Below are 21,431 nucleotides of genomic sequence, written 5' to 3' on the forward strand. Positions count from 1 at the left end.
TGTTTGACTGTATTTAAGTGCGTAGTGCGTGATATTGTGGTGTTCCTGTGTTACATATTGGACAATGCGGCATGCACTCATTGCGTCGAAAGCGTGAACATGTTTTGTATAGTTTAGTAGCAAAATTTCTTGCCAACGTACTTGTGGCCTCACACTCACCAGAGAAGCAGCTGAATGTAATGCAGACAGCCTGCCTGTTCACGAAAAAATGTGACAGTGGAGGTCTATTGTACCCTGGAGATGAGTTAGCCACACTCACTAAAGTGCTATGGATACATTCACATTATTTTCAACAGAGAAGCTTGATACTTTCAGTGTGCAGGATTATATGTAGTTCTCGAGCAGTTTAACACTCCGCCAAGTAGGATGTAATCTCACTACAAAAATTATCTAGTTTGTGGTGTTAACTAGGCTGCACCTGTCCAGAAAATCTTTGAACAAGGGCAAGGCGCTTCAAAGCGAGTACCAGAAACATTTGAAAGTGAAGTAGAGGCTACTGCTAAGCTTCGTCTGATGTGTGCATGCGGATTACTGTACTATGTAATAAGGTGTTTCCTCTTGTCTTTTGGACCTGTATGAGAAAAGCAGTAATGGAAACTATTTAGTGCATGTTGAGGTTCGCCAAAGCGGTCACATATGTACGAAATTTTTTTTTTACAAAGCTAAAGCTTAATTAAAGGGCATGTTGCTGGTGCATGCGGACGCAGAGAATGAACCGAACAACGCAGTGGTGTTATTCCCCAGTTTATACCGTGCAGCCCCAGCATTGTTTTTGCCTGTTTCCGTGTGCGATTGTCTCTGGCCCACTGGCTATATTTGTGGCAGATAACCGAATGACAATTGTTGAAAGTCAGCATTTCGGGTTGTTTGTGTTCACGGTCCACCTTTGTACTAACACCAAGCCTTTTAGTAAAAACCAGCTTGTCCAGAGTGGCCTTCAAATGTGATCTTCCTCCTTTTTAAAATTGCATGGCTAAACATCTGCTGTGTGTTTCGGTGTTGCAAATAACGTCTTTCCATTCTCTACTCTCCGAATAAGCATCACCCTTCGTAATAATGCATCTCTGAGCTGCAAACACTCTGTGATGTTTGCACCGCGCACAACATTAAAAATTCAAACGTGGAGTGATTGCGACAGGCGTGCTAGCTGCCGTGCGCCTCCCCCTTAAAGGCCGTGAAAGCTGCACATCAGTTGCAAGTAGCGCCATCTACAACTTTCATCGCTCCTCTGTGTGCCCCGCTGACTGCTGCTCGTCACACTGCCCCCTTCTATCCACCATAATGGAGAATGTGCGATATTTTCTTCTCTAGGAGGCCATGCTCGCTCTTCCTTTACTTAGAAAATGTTCCCAGGGTGTCTGCCAACCGGGAAAACTGGGGATTCTCAGGGATTTTGAATAGTCTGGAAATACTCCGGGAAAACTCTGGGAATTTGTGCTTCTACCAGGAAAAATTTGCTGTAATTTTATTGAAAGGGATCGAAAGTTGCGCTTATGTGAGTAACAGAGAGGGACCGTAACGAATTGTCTCTTCATGCCGTGCTGTCGGATGGAGGAGTTGCCAGTACAGTAAAACCTCGTTAAACCATACCCCCTTAAACAGTAGTTTCGTTTTAAAAGTAGTAAAGTCAAATCCCTGACTCAGCAGCCATTGAACACAATGTGTTTTGTATCCGCATAAACCGTACCAGCTTATTGCGTACGCATTGGTTAAAACGTAGTGTTTCCACTTTTCGTCACACAAACACGGCAGTGTGTTGTCTGTATAGGGCGGCCCGGCAGAACAAGCCTCAGAGATTGGAACAACGGCCTCCAAGCGCCCTCTGCGTTTGCGCGTGAAGCCACATCAACATCAACATCATTTCGACGCCGTACCAGGAGTGTTATGGCTTCTTTATTCTATGGTTATGGCGTTGCGCAAGCGCGGAGTCGCGTCATGCCGAAGCTCCGATACAAAAAAAAGATGCTGGATGCTCAGCACTGAAGAAAAATTAGACGTCATCTGTGCTATCGATTGTGAAAGAAGAAGTCGGCGCTGGCACACGACAGGGAGCTGCTGTTGACTATGATGTGTGGCATTTGGAATGCAAAGAAGTTGCTCGGCTGCGTTGCTGCGACCGCGAAGACATGTCGGCTGCGAGGGTTGACTTTTCGCCATCGTTGCCTCTGTTGTTGCGGAAGTGTTGACTAGCGACAGTGATGAGGACGACACGGAAAGCGACAGCTTGGGCGATTCAGTCCTTACAGGGGCAGAAGCTGCGCGTTACGTCAGCCTCATGAATACAATCGTCGCGACGAGAACAGGGCCGCGATAACGTAACTCTATTCCAAACGAAAAGATTTCCAAACTCCGGCACCCGGCAATGATAAAGTTGCCCCAGGACTTCTGCAGCACTACTGCGCGCATGCACGGAGAATACGTAACACCAACGAGCAATCTGCCATGCCGAAAAGAGGCGCTGGCTGAAAAGCTGGCATGCAGCTCCAATAAGTTTGAGGCCGCTGTCGTCACGCTAGGCCGCCGCGGCATCAAGCGAAAGTAACACTTTTGTTGCGTGAAGTAAATAAATACTGCATGTTTTTTTCCCCTTTCATCGCACTCTCTCCGAGTTCCATCTTCAGCAGGTAAGTGGGCGATCTCATGCTATTTCGGTTAAGCAGTACTACGCTTTAGTACGTACTTCTTCCGAGCTCCGGCCAACAACTGTTTAACGAGGGTTCACTGTATACAGTTAACGACTGATTTTCCGGACGCCTGATTTTTTGGACGTGCCTGATAATTCGGACGGCTTCGCGGCACCACCAATACAGTCAATGTATAGGAACGCTTGAAATTTCAAACGTGTGAACCCTTCGCCATCCGATATTCCGGACCTTGTGCAGTGACCGCAGGTCCCAAATGGCTTTGATCAAAGCCACCACCATTTTGATTATCTCGCAGCCTCGAACCGGCGCTCTCGCATGCAGATTCGCTGGTAACCGTAGTCACCACTAGGGCAACAGTAGGCCTAGTCGCTTCGGCATTCACTATTAACCCTTTCGCTGTCACGGACGTACCGGTACGTCATCGCGCTCCCGCCCCACAGTGTCACTGACGTACCGGTACGTTCTCTATCGTGCGTTCAAAATTTCGCGCCTGAGCGCAAAGCTGGCGCTCCTGGATCGGCCACGCCATCTGTTGACTCTTTCTACAAGTTCGTATATTCGCCTCAACCCGTGTTAGTCCATGTATTGAAGAGTATGGTGCGACTGCCACTCCCCACTTTCTCTTTGCTGAGTGGCGCGGTGGCTCCGCGTTCGCTGGATCATGCGTCGCGCGCGTGAAGTTACGGGTTCAAGGGTTGTTCAGCCATCTCCGCTGGTTTGAAGGTTTTTATTTTTCTTCTGTTGGTGTGCCTGCTACGGCAAGTCAAGTTCAGGCGCAGGTGCCGTTGCCTCTCCGAAAAGGGTGACTCGATTGCTGCTTTCGCTCTCTCGCCGCACCCTCGCTTCCGACTTGCAGCAGTAAACGTAGAGCTCTTTGAACTTTGTTTTAGCCTTTTACCATCTCCCTCTGTCTTCTTGATCATGCGATGTCACATTTCTCTCCATTGTGCGGACGACTGAAAGCGCATCCTCCCTGCGCGCGGTTACTTTCGGATGGCTCAGCGCGCGGGACCTTCGTCTGCTCATTGGAGCGGTGGCTCAATTCCGATTCAGATTACGAGCCGAGCTCGGATTCGGACTCGGACAGAATCGCATGCGAGGAAGAGGGTTCCGCATCGTCAGATTCGGATGTTAAACTAATTTTATAGTCAGGCTGATGATGATGATGATGCTTACTAACAGCAGCTGCAGAACACTGAAATGTGCATATTGCATTGACTATGTTACTTGTATACCAATTATAATAAAAAATAAATTGCTATGTTCATTCCCTGTTATGCTCGTTCCCTGAAACCAAGCCGACACTGGGGGTGCGTCACGGCCAGAAAGGTCCGACAGCGAAAGGGTTAAACTTCTTGTCATTCAGTGCTGCGTTTTTTCTTTGAAAGAATTGGCTGCTGTTAACAATTACACCAACTCAGCCTGTGTAATGTTCGCGATTGGCTTCAAAGCTCAGAAAGCACAGCGTGATGCATAATACCCGTTTCCGAAAGTCAACTGCACCTCAATACTGTAATGTTATGCAATGAAGCATATGCAAAGTACTGCGGTGAAGCATACCAAGAGTGAAGGGGCTGTTGTCACAGGACACGGTATGTATTCCTAAGAAAACACATGGAAGGCGGGAGATAGAAATTCAAGACGATGAGGAAAACGAGAACAAGGTGAAAGCAGGAGTGCCTCCTGCTCCTGCTGAGCCTCCTGCTTTCACCTTGTTCTCATTTTGCTCGTCGTCTCTGAATTCCTTTGTTATACATGGTGTCACCTGCCGTCTCCTATCGCAGTACAAGCACCAATATGCCTAACAAGTGACCTGGCAGGCATTCATGCCCATGGTGATTTGAGGCCTTCAGGGTAGTAAGACGTGCATTCATTTTTTTGGACTGCCTGATTTTTCGGGTATTTTCATGGCCCCTAGGGAGCTCGAAAAATTGGTGCGTAGATTCTACAACTACTGAAGAGGATGTTTCAAATGGCCCGTATGGCCAACGCGCAGTGGCAGGAGTACGAGAACAGAAAGGACTGATGCATCGAGGAATGAACGGGGAAGGAAGTGTGCCACCGCTTCTGTGAATGAGCTTGAGCTAAAAAAAAAAAAAATGGCTGCAGCTTAGCTCAGCCAACTCTGGATATGCAAAGTGAAAGCTTGGTGTAACCTAGCACTGTTGTGTTCAATGGGGCTGGTTGGTTCATCTTTAGAATCTTTAGCCTGGTTAAGTCTTGGTTTCACTTGGTTAACTTTTGATTTAGTTGTAATTATTATACTTAAGTATACAATCAACGTTAAGCCATGGATGACAGCTGTGCCTATGTCGGTGGCTAGACATGACTAATTAGACTTGAGTAGATATGCGTCGTTCAACGGTACGACACCTGTTGTGCTACAGGGAAAGAGAAAGTGTTAGACATGCAAAGAGAGCTGCAAACATGCGCAGCGTTGAAGCACAAACAGACAGTGCGCGAATGCGGCTGCAGCATTGATCTTGATGGTGCGACGCCTGTTGCATTCCGGACCCCTCAAGTGAAGCACCTCGCAGGGTGATATCTGTGGGGTGGTCAGACGCCACTTGACGAAGATGGCTCAAAGCCTCCCACGCAACACTATGAGAAGACAGTTCGCCCTCGCTCTCATCCATGGTCAAGCTCGCACTGACTAGGCAAGCATGGCGCTCCTCGTAGCCAGGCACGCGGCGAGTCATGTGGTCAGGCGGTGGCCCAGTTGTGGAGAGCGCATGCGCCAAGTTGAGTGAGGTGGCGAAGCTCGGCACGGCGAGTCATGTGATGCGTTGCCAAGGCTACGCCGCAGCTGTAGTCAAATGAAGGTCATGTTGCTGGTGACGAAGAAACTCGGCTCGGCGTGGTTAGCAAAGCTTTTCCATTAAAAACGTGTTGGCTGATGCCTAGATGCAAATGTCCCTCATCCGAACCGAAATCAACTCTTCCAGGGGTGACCACGGTCCTTCAGAGGCCGAAAATCGGGAAAAACTGATCTTTGAAAATGATATTTTCAATATTTTGAACTTTTTTTGCCCAAATTTGTGAAGTTTCTAGCTTCATGAATCAGTATTCTTGCCACAAAACTAATTTATATAATCTATTTGTGCAGGATCTGAGCCAGAATTTACTCTAAAACCGCATTTTCTGACGGCGCACAGAAGCTGTTGCAGACATGCTATCGAGGTCATCTTGGTCTCATTTGAAAGAGCGGCCCTTCAACTTTAATTTCCCGCCACCCTAGTCTCTGCTTGTTCATTGGTTTTCTAGTAAAACCGCATCATCGTAATGTACCAGAGTGCGCCTGTATTGCCTGCTTGATGCAGCGAGCCATCCAATTGGCGCAGCGGATTTTCGGTCATCTGTTTCACGGCGCTGGAGCGCGCACACGCTGTGCCACTTTGTTTTGCTGTTGCCAACGGAACAAGCAGTCATGGCTCAAGAAGTGAAGTTGCGCAGCAAGCACAAATTTGGGAAGCGGATAAAGCGATTGTTTGCTGAAAACTTCAAGAAGTGCCCCACAACGACTGAGGATGCCCAAGGGGACGGACGTGCCGTGCTTGGTGATGCGGTCACCAAGCCGGCCGAGCTTCCCACACTAGGCCTACCGGACACTTGCCCAGCGAACTCGTTGGCTACCGACAGCACCGCAGAGAGTGGCCACGCCACGCCACGCAAATTCTGCAAGCTTTGCAGCTACAAGATTTTTGAGGAAAAGCAGCAATGAAACTTCAGTAGATGTCATCCCTTTCAGCAATGGAATGAAAACAAAGCTTCCTCGGCGAATGAGCGGATGCCGCGGCGCCCCTGAGCTTGGAGTCAGTGAATGCTTTACTGACAGTTGCATATTGCAAAATCTGCAGCAGTGGCATAAAAATCGTCAAAGGTGAGCTGGATTATGGCCTTGCCATTAAGCTGCTGTTTGTGTGTGCACTCTGCGGCGTGACGACGTCAGTGTGGAGTTCGCCGCGCATCGATGGATACCAAAAAATAAATCCGTTCAGCGTGAACGTGCTCGCAGCATGTGCTATGCAAGCTACGGGAAACAGTCACACCGTGCTAAATGATGTGTTTGCAACAATGAACATTGCGCATTGTGGCCTGCATAAGAAAACGTGGCAAACAGACGTGAAGACGAAGTTGACGCCTGCTGCTACCCATGCTGCTGATAAACTGACAAGTGAGTGTGCATGTTTGGTTCGCGAACTCTACGTGGAACTAAACTTAAGCTATCCGGACAACATCACGGTGTCTTAAGACAGGTTCTGGATGACGGGTACATTCGTCTCACATCGACGTCGGCACCGTTATCGAGCTCTTCAGCGGCCTTGTTTTGGGCTATGTTGTCCTGAGCAACTGCTGTGCTGGGTGTGAATTGGGCCCTAAGGAAGGTGATCCCTGTCACGAAAAGTGGAAGGAGAGCCATTTGTGCCAGAAAAATGCAGCAAAGAAAGCTGGCGAGATGGAAATAGAGGCTGCGCTCATCTTGTTCAGGAGGTCCCTGGAACGACACAACCTCCGATACACAACTATGCTATCGGATGGAAACAGCCGAACATACCTTGCTCTACAAGAAGACAAGGTATACGGCTACATTTTCATCGAGAAAGAGGACTGTGTCAACCACATAAAGAAACTGATGGGAACTATTCTGCTTGAAGGAAAAAAAACAGTCAAAAAACACAAAGGACAAGAGGAGAGGTTCACACCACAACGACCAGTCGTTGTGGTGTGAACCTCTCCTCTTGTCTTTTGTGTTTTTCGACTGGATTTTTCCTTCAAGTATGTACCAACTGGCCCAGATTTCAACCCTTCTGCAAAAGTATTCTACGCAACTTTCGTACTTGACGCATCGAAAACAATTTGTCAGCATAGGTGCTTCGAATTCATCGCTGGCCTCTGTACTTTCGGGTGTTCCACAGGGCTCGGTTTTAGGGCCACTTCTTTTTCTTATCTACCTAAATGACCTGGCGCGCAAATTTTCTGTGTGGTGCCACTTTTTTGCGGACGATTATATTGTTTATTCGAGCGTTCAATCTGTGGATGACCAATCTAGCTTAACTATCTAATAGCAATACACGACTAGTGTATCCAGTGGCATATGACCCTAAACATCTCGAAATGCGCGCACATGGTTATTACACGTAAAAAAATCTCCTAATTTGCACCTGCACGATAAGTGATATGGACATTAAACAGGTAGAGGAATTCACATATCTTGGAATTGCAATTGATTCCAAGATGAGCTATACCGCTCATGTTCGGTATGTTTCCACAACAGCAACGAAAAAGTTATGGTTATTAAAGCACCGTTTAAAAACTGCACTAGTGCTACCAAATTAACTGCATATAAGACAGTTATTAGGCCAATACTCGAGTATGCTGATATAGTCTGGGACCCTCACACAAAGGCTGGTATAGACATTATCGAAAGAGTACAAAAAAAAAGCTCTTAGATTTATCTGCAATGCTTAGGATTGTCGCATTTCAGTCACCTCTTTAAGGTTGCGATCTGGGCTCCAGACACTAGAAACTCATTGCAAAATGCACAGTCTACAAACAATGTATAACATAGTTAACAACCACACTAAAATGAGATTTGAAAACTACATGCAATTTAATAAATCGCGACTGACCAGGGGGAAGCACAATCAAACAATATTATTGCCGCGTGTTAGAACAAAAGAATATCTTTCTTCCTTCCTGCCCTAGGAGATTCGCGGATGGAACGCTCTTCCGCAAAGCGTGGTCAACTCAGCCACTCCAGATTCCTTCTTATCTGCAATACAGACGTGTTTGTAATGTCATGCATTCATTGTATCTTTTGCTTGTTACATATTCTGATGTCTCTTTTATTACGCCTTTCCTGTTGGCAGCAATGTGACGGCATCATCGTATTTCTTTTGTGTATTTGCATATGTTTGCCTTACCTATTAGGCTGTTTTTTTTACTTATTTTTTTTATCCACCCGAGGAAAAAGATTAAAATCACGTGATGTTTGTACCACTCCTGCCTGGGCTTCCAAATGGAAGCCGGCAGTATAGAGAAATAAAATAAATAAATGAATAAAACTTGGTCGCCAAGTACGAAAGCTCTGGTTCGGAGAGCCTCAGTGGGAAAGGCTGGCTGATGGGTGATCTCATTAATAAACTGAGTTCCTATTATGGCTGAGCCCTGAATACGCACAAGGATGTCGATGCCATGCAGAGGGCTGTGATGGCCACATGCTATCAGATAACTTCCGATATATCGTCCAATGATATAGTGGCCAACCACACCTTTTGCCCAACAGGGCCAACTCTTGGTGTCGGCAGAACGCTGCAGAGGCTAGGGGCAAGCCTGCACCAAAACATCCCCGCAGCTTGCCTCCTCACGTCTGTAAAGCCCTGCTTCCGGTATACCAGAGACTTTCTAATAAGAAGTAGCTTCAGCACGGTCTACGGGGCAAAACGCAGGACAGCAATGAGTGCTTGCACTCCATGATATGGGCACTTGCACCCAAGGAGCGACATGCTTCTTTGTTCAGCGTCGAAGCTGCGCTAGCTGAAGTAGTTATGAAGTTTAATGCAGGAAATGAAAGAAGCTCTAGAGACATTGAAAGAGCTTGGGCTGAACCCTAGCTTCCTCACTGAAGCGCATGACTGAAAAAGATTACCATCGTTCTGTGGCATCAGCATGCAATCGCTTATCAGCCGAAAATCTGCAGCAGACCTTGAAAAAGAGGCATGTCAGTGCAGCCAAGCAGTTGGATTATATGCCTGGGGCTTACTAGTCAATTCTGAGTGTAAATATGGAAGTAGCTATTACTGTATAGCACTGAGTAATGTTTTTTTTTCTCATTTTTCTCAAAACATGGTTTTTGGACACTGCTATTTTGCTGCATCAGTATCTTTGGATCCAGGACAGCTACAGCTGTTGTTATTCTTTTGCAGCATGAAGCTGAATATGTTGGAAAAGCAATGCTGAAAGCAGATTTTCAATTTTCTACTCCAATTTTTTTTATTTGCATTTACATTTGCTTTTACTATTGATACTGTGAGCACAGAACTTCAATGGGCTGTAAGATGACAAATAATTAAATTCCTAATCTGTTTCCAGCATTGCTATCCTTATGCATTGAAGTATCCGTCTATATGTTGTTTGCAACTTTCCCTTTAGCAGTTGAATTTTATTTGTTCCAGCAAACCATAGAAGGCAATTACTAATTATCTCGGCAACTATGTATATGCATAATATAATTGGATATTTAGAATCGGCAAAAAAAAAACAAAGCGGAATCGGCATATGCAATTTCACCACATTTGATCAAGAAATAACATAGGCTAGCTCTACAACCCATGTCCCGCCTTAAGCCTGTTTCACATGCAAGCGAAAATGCTCGCGAATCCTGCCGCCGCGCCGCAGAAATCTGTTTCGAGCGGCGGCGGCACTAGCGGTGGGAGCGGCGAGGTTCGGGCAAGTTGGAATTTCGTCGCAGCGGCAGAGCGGCAGCACCGCTTCCGAACGGCCTGTCTCGACACGTGCCCAGTGGAGCACTAGTGCGGGAAAGCCTGCGCATAGGAGGATGTTTATTTACTTGCTACACGTGGTACGGGCAACATGCCAAGAGAGCTTTTCAAAAATTGATAATTGCTAAGCGCAGGATATGTATTTATAAAATAATGATTTTAGCGGCAGGGACAAAGCCACGCTTATATTGGTAGTCGCAAACTACTAAACTGGCTGAAAGTCCCGTCTTTTATGCCAGCAACATTGATATTCGCAGCGACGGAAAACGCGCGGCGTAAATGCATGTGAAACGAAACCTCGCGAAAAGCTTCGCAGCGCCGCGCCGCTGTTCGGTCCATTTGCTCAATCTCTTGCATGTGAAACAGGCTTTAAGGGGGGAGGGGGACATAGGCCTTCGAGCCATCCCCTAATAAATACATGTCATCATCAAGGGGGTACACGGCAATTGAAATGGTCAAATTGTCAAAATTTTCTCTATTCTGGTTTATTTTCTTTCAAGATCCACAGACATTTATTTACCTTGCAGTGAAATATTATAACAAAATGTGTCATAGAAATAAAAAAAAAACAGCTATTTCGTAGAGTGCTGTCATAAAAAATTGCGAAAAAATCGGGCTTCGGAAGGCCCCGTCGCATCGCGGATCGCCTGGCTATTTGGTGACGCAGCACCACCATCTTGGTATCATTGTAAAGAGGAGAGATCGGAGCTAAAGATAGCTGGATTAACGCTTTTCTCCACTGAAAAATAAACCAGCAAACGCAAGCGAAAAAAAGCAAACGTGGTAATGCGATTGGGCGTAGCAGTCACGTGAGGCACATGGCGTGCTCCATATTGGCTGTTGTAGATTTGAATTGCTGACGAACCTCTCGCGTGTATTTTCGCAGTAGCGAGCTGCGCGTTCCTATCAACGTGATTGACGATCATGGCGTCTTACGCACATTTTCCACAATGAGCCCCGAAGGAATGAAGTTCCGAACGGCCCACATGTATGGAAGACTACGAAAGGTGTAGAAAAGGAGAAAAACTACTCGTAGAAGTGGATGCCGCCGGGCTTGTTGACGAGGCACGACCGGCAAACGTCAGTGACTGGGAAAGCGCTCCCGCATGCGCTGCTGACGACGCGACCACAGAACCACCTACGCGCCGGCGCCAGTGTGTCTATGAGCGACGCCAAAGGCGCGACCGCAAGCGATGGTGACGGTACATCCGCTTGTGGACAGCAATGCGACATCGGCGGAGCAGAAGTTCTCGTGTCAAATATTCAACTGCGAATTTCAGCTCCAACTCCACTAATAAAGAGGTTGCGCAACAAGAGACATCAGCGGGCATTTTGAGTGCGCTGTCACCTGCTTCTGCATGACGGATGGATGCACGATGACCAAAAAGGCAACTAAGGTGTACGAAACTACTGCAAGAACACAAAAAAAACTACATCAATGTAAAGCAAATGTGCCCCCACAGGCAAAGGGCTACATCGCAAGCGGGTTTCAGGGGCTCAAAATAAAGATTTAAATATTTACAACAAATGAAACTTTGAGCTTTGTTTTCTCAGCTTTCATTTTTTGTGCAGTTGCTTTGTCATCCCAGTGCCATTTTACAATGAATGAAGTTAAAATAATTCTGTCTTTCGCACTTAGATCCTGAAACATTGATGAGTGCAATAAAGCTGTACATTTTTAGTTGCGCCTCATAAAAAAATTTATAATGGGTGTTTGCAAAAGTTGTTCGTAAGACAATATGCATTTTATGCATATTGTCTTATTTGTCTTATTGTCATATTATATGCAATATGCACAAAAATATTTTTAGGCTCATTTTGGCATTTAACCCTTTCGCTGTCAGACCTTTCTGGCCGTGACGCACCCCCAGTGTCGGATTGGTTTCAGGGAACGAGCATAACAGGGAATGAACATAGCAATTTATTTTTGATTATAGTTGGTATACAAATAACATAGTCAATGCAATATACACATTTCAGTGTTCTGCAGCTGTTGTTAGTAAACATCATCATCATCATCAGCCTGACTATAAAATCCGTTCAACATCCGAATCTGACGATGCGGAACCCTCTTCCTCGCATGCGACTCCGTCCGAGTCCGAAACCGAGCTCGGCTCGTATTCTGAATCGGAATTGAGCCACCGCTCCTATGAGCAGACGAAGGTCCCGCGCACTCAGCCATCCGAAAGTAACCGCGCGCAGGGAGGAGGAGGCGCTTTCAGTCGCCCGCACAAGAGAAATAGGACGTTGTGTGAACAAGAAGACAGAGGGAGATGGAAAAAGGCTAAACAAAGTTTGAAGGGCTTTACATTTACTGCTGCAAGTCGGAAGCGAGGGTGTGGCGAGAGAGCGAAAGCAGCAATCGAGTCACTCTTTTCGGAGAGGCAATGGCACATGCGCCTGAACTTGACGCGCCGTAGCAGACACACCAACAGAAGAGAAATAAAAACCTTCAAACCAGTGGAGAAGGCAGAACAACCCTTGAACCCATAACCACACGTGCGCGACGCATGATCCAGCGAACGCGGAGCCACCGCGCCACTCACCAAAGAGAAAGTGGGGAGTGGCCGTCGCACCGTACTCTTCAATACATGGACTTAGACAGGTCGGGGCGAATATACGATCTTGTAGAAAGAGTCAACAGATAGCGTGGCCAATCCAGGAGCGCCAGCTTTGCGCTCAGGCGCGAAATTTTGAACGCACGATAGAGAACGTACCGGTACGTCAGTGACACTGTGGGGGGGAAGCGCGATGACGTACCCGTACGTCCGTGACAGCGAAAGGGTTAAACATTAAACCAATAGCGCTTTATTGCACAGAATGGGCCTTTCTGAACATGCAGGTGTGAAAATCTTGGCGAACTTACGTGTAATTCATTAAGTAATTTGCGGATGACCATTAGAGGCTGTCAATTGCTGTAACTTGAACAAGCCCCAAAAAATATTGCTACGGGATAGTATTTCCAATGACAAGAAGGCGAGCTGTAAGAGGACGACGACGACGATTGGAGGCTAGCGCATGCTGTTGCCTCTTGGCCAAGTGCGGTGTATTATGTTGTAAATATACTTGTACATAGCTTTTCATCTGCGTCTTCTTACGTAACATATCTGGTGAAGGTGGACGTTCCCTGTACCTCGTCACGGAGCTTCGCAGGGGACGGTACGTCGAGCCTTCCTTCATGGCTCCCGGCGATGACAACTCCACTCAGCCGCCTCTGACACCTGCTGCCACTTCGACGACCTACATCACTCTCCCTGCTCCTCATGATCCTGGTGTATACTCGGGCAAAGATGGGGAAGACGTCAAGGACTGGATCAGCCTGTATGAATACATCAGCCGCAATAACCGGTGGGACCCTACTATCATGCTCGCCAACGTAGTCTTTTACCTCGGTGGCACACCTCGAGTTCGGTTTCGGATGCACGAAGATGAGCTCACCAGTTGGGATTCGCTCAAGCAAAAGCTCCGAGACTTGTTCGGCAACCCCTACGGTCACCAACTTGCCATCCAGAAGGCGCTTTCCGGCCATGTGCAGACGTCAACAGAGCCCTATGTCATGTACATTCAGGACTTCTTGGCTCTGTGCCGCTAAGTTGACGCACACATGACTGAGTCAGACAAAGGTATCCCACATCCTCAAAGGCATTGCCAATGACGCCTTCAACTTGCTCGTATTCAACAACGTCACGACGGTGGATGCAGTTATAAAAGAGTGCCCCCGCCTGGAACACGCTAAAAGCCGATGTATCGACCAGCAGTTTGCCTGTTCGCCCAACACCCCAGCGACATCTTCCTGTGCCGATGCTCCTCGTCCCAACAACACTGGCGATATTACTAGGATTGTCTGATGTGAGATCGAGGCTGCCTATCCGGCTGCCTTCGACTCCAGCCCCTCCAACGCACCTGCAGTCATTGTTTCCCTGATCCCGGCAGTTGTCTGCCTGGAGTTCGAAAACATGGGTCTTCACACCATCTGCTCGGCCCATCGCCCTGATACCCGCCCGGCTTCTTCGATTCCGCCCCGTCCCACATCTTCGTACCCACCACGTTTCCGTGACCCATCTGAATAGCGCACTGCTGACGACAAGTCCATCTGTTTTCACTGCCATCGAATCGGGCACATTTCTCGGCACCGTCGCAGTCGCTGGTCTTTCCCGACCCGGTCTGCTTATACTGCCTACTCGGCCCTCAGGTGGCCCTTCTCGACGCTATGCCGCACGCTCCGATAATGCTCCCAATGGTTCTCCTGCGCCAAACCGCCCTATTCTCGTTCACCTTTGCCCCAACGACGACAATCTCGCTCTCCCCAGCCCCGTCGCTCCTTTTCGCCGACTCCCTTCGGACGCCGCTTCCAGCCGGAAAACTATATGATGCAGCGCCTCGAGGTGACGATGCATTGCTCCCTATGCTGCCAAATCCTCTACTGACGTTGCCCACTCATCTGAACCTTCTTGACGTGCAAGTTGATGGTGTTTATTTATCTGCTCTTATAGACACTGGGGCGCATTTGTCTGTAATGAGCGCTGACCTTCGTAACCGCCTGAAGAAAATAATCACACCCGCCACGATGCCTGTTGTCCGTGTCGCCGATGGCGGAACAGCCCCCGTAATTGGTATGTGTACCGCCCGTGTCTCTTTCGCAGATCGCTCCACAATCGTGCTATTCACAGTCATTGCCCACTGTCCCCACGACATCATCCTCGGCTTAGACTTCCTCTCCGTACATCAGCTCTCATCGATTGTTCTGCCAGTACTCTCCGCCTTGATCTGCCTGTTCTGGATCCCGCTAAATCACAGCCCAGTCGCCTCAGTTCCGTAAACTTTGTTCGCTTGCCACCTTCGGCACTGACTTAAGTTGACTTAGTGTCATCCCCACCAGTGCCCGACGGTCACTACATCGCGGCCCCTATACAAGACGTCCTACTTACACACGGGATCACAGCACCTCATACTGTTTTATCTATTACGGTGAATTGTGTCTGCCTGCCAGTGGTCAATTTTGGCTTGACGACACAAGTGCTGCCATGCGGGATGTCTCTGGCCCAGCTTTGCTCATTCGAGAATCACTCAATAGCATCTATTGCAGTAGATGACAATTCAGCCGATCCGCCTCTACCATCGCAGTCGGCAACTTGTACCATCGCCACTTACAGAAAATGATTGCGCCCGACATGCCGTCCGAGCACGCTCGTGAGCTCTACCGCGTTCTGTTTTCCTACCACAATATTTTTTACCTTAACGATCGTCCCTTGGCCCAAACTACAGCTGTTAAACATCGCATTAATACCGGCGATGCCCCTCCTATTCATCGCCGCCCGTGTCGAGTGTCACCGGCTGAACGTCATGTTATTCACGCAGAAGTTCACAAAATGCTTGCCAAGAACATCATAGACCCGTCATGTAGTCCATGGGCATCACCTGTTGTACTGGTAAAAAAGAAAGGTGGCTCATGGCGCTTTTGCATGGATTATTGGCACTTTAACAAGGTTACCGTGTATCCCCTACCTCGGATTGATGACACCCTTGACTGCCTCCACGGTGCTCGCTACTTATCCTCTATTGACCTTCGCTCCAGCTACTGGCGAATATCCGTGGACAATCTCGACCACGAGAAGACTGCTTTTGTAACACCCGACGGTGTTTATCAATTCAAAGTGATGCCGTTCAGTCTGCGTAACACTCCTGCCACTTTTGAATGCACGATGGACTCCCTTCACGGTTTCAAATGGTCCACGTGCCTGTGCTACTTGGACGACATTATAGTATTCTCCCCAATGTTCACTATGCACCTCATCCGCCTCTCGGCAGTCCTGGACGTTTTTCGTCGAGCCGGTCTGCAACTGAACGCATCGAAGTGCCAATTTGACCGTCGCTAGATTACTTTCCTTGGGAATCTCATTGACGCGAACGGAGTGCAACCGGACCCAGGCAAGATCCATGCTGTTACGCACTTCCCTGTTCCGAAGTGTGTCAAGGATGTGCGCAGCTTCATTGGCCTTTATCGGCCTTCATACTGCCGCCGTTCCGTGAAAAATTTTGCGGCTATAGCACGACCACTAACCGAGCTTTGAAAAAAGACGCTTGTTGTATTTAGTTTCGTTATTCATTTGTGTTCTTTATTCCCCAGGGGGCACTTCTGTTCTTCATTATATATATATATGGTTGTATATGTTGAATAAACGGCACTTCAGGACGGCTGGAGCCTGACTTCCACCTTTGCTCAATATCACATTGGCGACGAGTATGTCGTGAACGTACCCCCAGCCTCGCTGCGCCGTCCGTATCCGCCCACCATGAGCTTCACCGGGCTTGCTTTGCCACCGTCTTTCCTTCCGACGCCCGGCTGTCCGTCATTGCCATGGAAGCAGTGGGAGCAGATGTTCAAAATTTACTTGCTGGCATCTGGAGCCGCCGCATTCAAGTCGGAGCAACGCAAAGCTATTCCTTTGCATTCTTTGTGGGCGGAGGGCCAGGGTATTTATCAGACGCTACATGCAGGGACGCTACATGCAACGCCAAGTGCTGCAGCACTCTCCGATGACAAGTCTGTCGTGGCACCGTCTGACGAATACGACTCTGCACTCGCCGCATTACGGCACCAGTTTTTGATGTCGCGCAATGTTATCATAGAGCGTCATCGCTTTCACAGCCGCTTCGTTTTGTACCGTCGATGTTCACATGATGTGTTGCAAGTGTGAGAGCACTTGCAAAAATTAAAGCACCCCGCAGTCGTCATATTGGCTGAACAAGCTACGCACTGTACTCGTGCATCGCGTGCATTGTCAGGAGAGGATGTAGGGGGGATCAACAGCGCTATGCCTCGTCACACTGCCCACCATGGTTGGCGCACGCCTGCCCATCAGCCGTGGTCTTCAGAAGACAATGGATGAAAATCCAGGGCGTCTACCAACTGTGAAAACCGAGAATTCTCAGGGATTTTGAGTAGTCTGTAAAAACCTCAGGGAAAACTCGGGGAATTTGTGCCTCTGTCGGGGAAAATTAGCTGTAGTTTTATTCAAAGGGTCGAAAGTCGCGGTAATGCTGGCTCGAGTAACAGACAGCAATCGTAATGAATCATCTTTGATGCCCCGTCGTCAGCTGGAGAAATTGCCAGTGTACAGTAAACGACCGACTTTCCGAATTCCCGATAATTTGGACGGCTTCGCGGCACTACCACATACCCCATAGAGTCAATGTACCAGAACGTCTGAAATTTCGAACGCAAGAACTCCTCGCCATCCGATTATCCGGATGCTTTGCCGTGACCGCAGGTCCAAAACGACATTAATCAAAGCCACCACCCCTGCCATTTTGATTACCTCGCTGCCTCGATCTGGCGCTCTCGCACGCAGATCCGCTGGCAACTGTAGCCACCACTGCGGCAACGCTAGACCTAGCTGCTTCAGCGTTCGCTATGAAGCTTCTTGCCGTTGGGTGCCGCGTTTTTTTATTGAGAGAATTCGCTGCTGTCAGCAATGGCATGTACTCCGTCATTGTGGTCCTCGCGATTGACTTAGAAGCTTCAAAAGCGCAGTGCGTTGCATAATGCCGGTTCGTGAAAGTCAGCTGCGCTTTTGTACAGAAATGTTACTTGGTGAAGCCTATGCAAAAGTATTGCAGTGAAGCATAACAAGCGTGGGAAGGGCTCTAGGCACCGGACGCAGTATGTATTCCATAATTGTACACGCATGCACCTGGTATTTCCTGTCGCAGTACGAGCACCAATATGCCTAATACGTGTACTGACAGGCCTTCAGAGCATTTTCGAATGTGCCTGTGGTGGTTTGAGCCCTTGAGGGCACTAAATGACATGCATTTATTTTTTCCAACTTACTGATTTTTCGGACGTTTTTGCAGCCCCTAGGGAGTTAAAAATATCGGACTTGGACTGCGCAACTGACCGAGATGCTTCAAATGGTCCATGGGGCGAAGTAAAACTCTTGCTTGCGCTAGTTGGGGAACGAGGGGTGGAAGGACAAGAGCAGAAAGAACCTACACATTGAGCACAGGACAGGACAACTGTCCTGTGCTCTCCTGTGCCCTTTCACTCAGTCTTCGTCTTGCTTGCACTGTTCCCATTATGAATGCAGGTGTCCTTCATCCAAACCAAAATAAAATCATTAAAGCAGTGAAACACAACGCTGAGGCATCGTGCGCAAGCTGAAGGCATGTTAGGACACTTGAGGTTGACTGACAAGCTGTTGAGAGAGAATTAATTGTGACAAAGTTCGAGCCTCATACCACTGAGCTTGTTATCAGTTGATAGACATAGCTCTCATTCGAAAATATTTTCTTCTGTATGTATCATTTTTATTCGTATTTGGGGATGTCCGACTCGGTTTGCACTTTTCGAAGACATTTTATTTGCTGTGCATTTTACTGACCCATCCATTCTATTCTCTTCTTGAATAACATAAACACTACTCCTTAGTATTCAAACATAAACAAGTTGTCTTTTGAAATTTTTTTCATATGCTTACTAGCGAGTGGCAGCATCGGGCGACGTGGTTTCAGTCCATCATCATCATCATCAGCCTGGTTACGCCCACTGCAGGGCAAAGGCCTCTCCCATACTTCTCCAACAACCCCGGTCATGTACTAATTGTGGCCATGCCGTCCCTGCAAACTCCTTAATCTCATCCGCCCACCTAACTTTCTGCCGCCCTCTGCTACGCTTCCCTTTTCTTGGAATCCAGTCTGTAACCCTTAATGACCATCGGTTATCTTCCCTCCGCATTAGATGTCCTGCCCAAGCCCATTTCTTTTTCTTGATTTCAACTAAGATGTCATTTACCCGCGTTTGTTCCCTCACCCAATCTGCTCTTTTCTTATCCCTTAATGTTACACCCATCATTCTTCTTTCCATAGCTCGTTGCGTCGTCCTCAATTTAAGTAGAACCCTTTTCGTAAGCCTCCAGGTTTCTGCCCCATAGGGGAGTACTGGTAAGACACAGCTATTATACACTTTTCTCTTGAGGGATAATGGCAACCTGCTGTTCATGATCTGAGAATGAGAATGATCTGAGATAGAAAAATGTGCGGAATATAACCAACCCTCATATATAGCTTTCACTGATTACGAGAAAGCATTTCATTCTGTCGAAACCTCAGCAGTCATGGAGGCATTACGGAATCAGGGTGTAGACGAGCCGTATGTAAAAATACTGAAAGATATCTATAGCGGCTCCACAGCCACCGTAGTCCTCCATAAAGAAAGCAACAAAATCCCAATAAAGAAAGGCGTCGGGCAGGGAGATACGATCTCTCCAATGCTATTCACAGCGTGTTTACAGGAGGTATTCAGAGACCTGGATTGGGAAGAAATGGGGATAAAAGTTAATGGAGAATACCTTAGTAACTTGCGATTCGCTGATGATATTGCCTTGCTTAGTAACTCAGGGGACCAACTGCAATGCATGCTCACTGACCTGGAGAGGCAAAGCAGAATAGTGGGTCTAAAAATTAATCTGCAGAAAACTAAAGTAATGCTTAACAGTCTCGGAAGAGAACAGCAATTTACAATAGGCAGCGAGGCACTGGAAGTCGTAAGGGAATACATCTACTTAGGGCAGGTAGTGACGGCGGATCCGGATCATGAGACGGAAATAATCAGAAGAATAAGAATGGGCTGGGGTGCATTTGGCAGGCATTCTCAGATCATGAACAGCGGGTTGCCATTATCCCTTAAGAGAAAAGTGTATGATAGCTGTGTCTTACCAGTACTCACCTACGGGGCAGAAACCTGGAGGCTTACGAAAAGGGTTCTACTTAAATTGAGGACGACGCAACGAGCTATGGAAAGAAGAATGATGGGTGTAACATTAAGGGATAAGAAAAGAGCAGATTGGGTGAGGGAATAAACGCGAGTTAATGACATCTTAGCTGAAATAAAAAAAAAGAAATGGGCACGGGCAGGACACGTAATGAGGAGGGAAGATAACCGATGGTCATTAAGAGTTACGGAATGGATTCCAAGGGAAGGGAAGCGTAGCAGACGGTGGCAGAAAGTTAGGTGGGCGGATGAGATTAAGAAGTTGGCAGGGACAACAAGGCCACAATTAGCACATGATCGGGGTAGTTGGAGAAGTACGGGAGAGGCCTTTGCCCTGCAATGGGCGTCGCCAGGTTGATGATGATGATGATGATGAAAGTCTTTCTAAGCTTTGTAGCACTGCCTGCTATGTGTAAAATGGGGTATAGTGCACGTTATAGTTAACATTCACTGTAGTATTGCATTTCATGGCTTGTTTGTGCTCCTGCACACCAAAAGATTCAAATTCGTCTTATAATGGCACTTGCTAAGTCATTATCTTGCATCGCTCAATGCCAGGTATGTGTTAACAAAGTTGCACTAGGGGTAGTGATTTAGTGCTCATTGTACAGAACAGAGATGTGCTCACTGGCACTTCTTGGCATCTCAAAATTCTGTGCTGCATAAGGTGGGTTTGCTGGTACTTGAATTGTCTGCAATGTGGGCAACACAAGAGGCAGTGGTGAGCAAAGTCCACTATGCCTCACTAGGAGGTGGCCGGATGACGCGACAATGCTGCCATAGTTGGCATAATGGTAACCAATTAGGCAGAGGTAGCTGAGGAGAGGAAGCCACCTTGACCAAGATTTATGACAGCTGGCTTACCATGGTGCCAATGGTCCCTGGGAGTGGCACGTGGATGTGACTGCCTGGGACGGGTGTGCTAGCTTGTTCTATGCAGGCTGCACCAAGCTGGAAGTTGACTTCCCCTGTGTTGTTGTGTGCGCAGGGTGGGACAGCGTGTATGGCTTCAACATGAGCTGCATCCGCAAGGTGGCCATCTCAGAGCCACTGGTCGATGTGGTGGACCCTAAGCAGGTGGTGACCAACGCCTGCCTGCTCAAGGAGGTCGACCTGTACACTGTGCGTGTTGAGGATCTCTCCTTCACTTCGCCATTTCACCTGCAAGTGCGCCGTGACGACTACATCCAGGCCTTTGTCACCTTCTTCAATGTTGAGTTCACCAAGTGCCACAAGCGCACGGGATTCTCCACAGGTACTGTGCGCTGCTTACATGAAAATTGTGTGCTAGAGCACTGCATCACAGTAAAGGACATTGAGAGGATGACTGATATTACTGGGGACAGCAGATACGAGCTGATCTTGTTTTTGATTGTTCATTATCCTTTAGATTAGGCAGTGCACATGATGGAATGAAAGCTGTCGCAGACATTGCCTACCATATGCAAGTTTTATGGGCCTTCAAATTGTGAGGGAGCCTCGTAACATAGTCCTGTAGTTTTTGAGGTAGCA

At 47.7% G+C, this 21,431-nt stretch overlaps 1 protein-coding gene across 2 annotated transcripts in view; it reads left to right on the plus strand.

Moving 5' to 3' along the window:
• LOC135916711 (protein arginine N-methyltransferase 1-like) overlaps window positions 1-21,431 on the plus strand; it is a 199,118-nt gene that overhangs the window by 133,540 nt on the left and 44,147 nt on the right. For both annotated transcript variants that reach the window (XM_065450152.2, XM_065450153.2), the window contains one exon: window positions 20,908-21,174. In XM_065450152.2, the coding sequence (XP_065306224.1) occupies window positions 20,908-21,174 (267 nt within the window). The remainder of the gene's footprint in view (window positions 1-20,907; window positions 21,175-21,431) is intronic.

Source organism: Dermacentor albipictus, chromosome 3 (assembly GCF_038994185.2).
Source record: "Dermacentor albipictus isolate Rhodes 1998 colony chromosome 3, USDA_Dalb.pri_finalv2, whole genome shotgun sequence".
NCBI lineage: Eukaryota > Metazoa > Arthropoda > Arachnida > Ixodida > Ixodidae > Dermacentor > Dermacentor albipictus.